At 62.3% G+C, this 2,087-nt stretch overlaps 1 protein-coding gene across 1 annotated transcript in view; it reads right to left on the reverse strand.

Annotated features, from left to right (window-relative positions):
• Window positions 1-2,087, reverse strand: part of LOC117867186 (lipocalin-like) — a gene marked incomplete in the record, with an annotated part of 15,981 nt that overhangs the window by 10,022 nt on the left and 3,872 nt on the right. Inside the window, 2 exon segments of the mRNA XM_034752012.1 lie at window positions 1,108-1,209; window positions 1,655-1,768. Of these exon segments, the coding sequence (XP_034607903.1) occupies window positions 1,108-1,209; window positions 1,655-1,768 (216 nt within the window).

Raw genomic sequence — 2,087 nt, forward strand, 5'->3', positions numbered from 1 at the left:
GGGGCCGGGGCCCCGGGGAGTGTCCTCCATTTGGAGGCACAAAATATGGTAACCCTATCCAAGGGTGGGTCATCTCCTCAGGAGAGCTTGTGGACCTAGCTAGCTGCTGAGGACGTCACTTCACATTCAGTCCTAGCCTCGGACCCAGGAGCAGTGAGCTTTACATTGCTCAGACAAGCGGGGAGCATTTCCTGGCCATATGTGTACGAGTCACAGGCTCCTTCAAGTGATGGCGCTTGGCCAACGCTGCCAAGTGGATCAGGAGTTTCCCCTCTGGTTCAGAGCAATGGAGGCAGCGTCCAGCACGGCTGGAGTTATTGGATAATGACGGGAGTGTCAGGGGCTCCGAGCGCCCTCCATTTCCAATCAAGTCAGCAGGGGCCAGATTTAGGAGCCTCTCTTTGGACACAGATGGCCAGATTGAGGCGTCTACGTAGGATAAGGCTGGACTAGGGCCTAAGTTCCCGCTAAGCTGTGTGGCTGCCCCGCAGCTATCAAGGGCTACCCAGGTGGGGAGAGGCACCTATCCACTGGCCCCGGCCTCAGAGCTGCCGCAGGCAGGGAGAGGCGCCTCTTCCCTGGCCCCAGGCTGCTACGGCGAGAGAGGGCTGGGGAGAGTCCTCTCTCCACGCCAGAGCCCCAGGGAAGCCTGCAACCCGAACCTCTCATCCCCAGCCCCACCCTAGACCCGCACCCCCAGCCAGAGCCCTCACCCCCCCACACACCAACCCTCTGCCCCAGCCCTGAGCCCCCTCCTGCACCCTGAACCCCTCATCCCTGGCCCCGCCCCAGAACCCTCACCCCCAGCCAGAGCCCTTACGCCCCCACACCCTATCCCTCTGCCCCAGCCCTTAGCCCCCTCCCACACTCCAAACCCCTCAGCCCCACCCACATCACATATCGCCTCCATATTGGTGCACATGTCACTCCACACATGGATGTAAAAAATGAGAGGGGACATTGGCTAGAGCCCCATGGCTGGGCACACAGCACGCGAGCAGTCTGCATTCCAGCCAGGCTTGCCAAGGGCACCCTATGCTCCTAAGCGCCACAGGGCATTTCTCCCAATCTTATCTCTTGGCTTGTTTACCTACGGTTTGTTCTTACCAGTTTTTGGCAGCAGGAGAATAGCGTCCTCTGGGAGCCCCTGCGCCAAGGAGAACCGGGTGAACATCTCCTGTAGTTTGGGGTCCAGCTCCGTAGTTCTGCCTGCAGCCAGGGAAGCAAGACGCTCCAGGTGAGAGTGAGCCCCTCCCACTACAATCAGCCCGTCCATGACAGCCTGTGTGTCAGCACTAGGCACCAGAGCCCCGCGACACAGGGTCTGTGTCTGGCAGCCTCACCAGCAAATCCCCTTTCTGGGCATCACAACCAGCCTTGCCTCAGCCACTGCCCTGCCACTGGGCTCTGAGGCAGAGCCTCTGGTTCTGCAGGGCCCCAGGACCCCCCCCAGCTCCTTCCTGGGGGATGAGCCCCCACTTCCTCGGGCAGAGCCTGCAGAAATTCAAACCAGAGCCATGTGGAGTGGAAGGAGGGTGTCTCTCAGATGGGGGGCCCGAGGGCTGGAGGGGAGCTCTGCGTGTCTGCTGGCAGAGTTCCCCAATGTGCAGGACAGAGGTGCCACCCCTGGGCCTCGGATCCAGGTGCCACGTACCGTACAGAGTCACCATGGTGGAGGTGTCGGTGCCCTTGAACTTCTTGGTGTACAGTAGGGCGTACTCGTCGTAATTGGTCTCCACCACACGGATGTCGTGCCGGCTGCCCCAGCCTGCAGGGGGCATGGACAGAGGTGCAGGGCAGAGATGAGCAAGCACAGATACCAGTGCATATATGGAGCCGGGCTTCCCCCTAGGCCTGCTGCCCCAAGCTAATAAACGGGGCTCCCCCCAGGCCTGACACCCCCAGCTAACGAGCAGGGCTCCTCCCCAGGCCTGACACCCCCAGCCAACGAGCCGGGCCCCCCCCCCCTCAGGCCTGACACCCCCAGCTAACGAGCGGGGCTCCTCCCCAGGCCTGACACCCCCAGCTAACGAGCGGGGCTCCTCCCCAGGCCTGACACCCCCAGCTAACGAGCGGGGCTCCCCCCC

The sequence above is a fragment of the Trachemys scripta genome, chromosome 17 (assembly GCF_013100865.1).
Source record: "Trachemys scripta elegans isolate TJP31775 chromosome 17, CAS_Tse_1.0, whole genome shotgun sequence".
Lineage (NCBI taxonomy): Eukaryota > Metazoa > Chordata > Testudines > Emydidae > Trachemys > Trachemys scripta.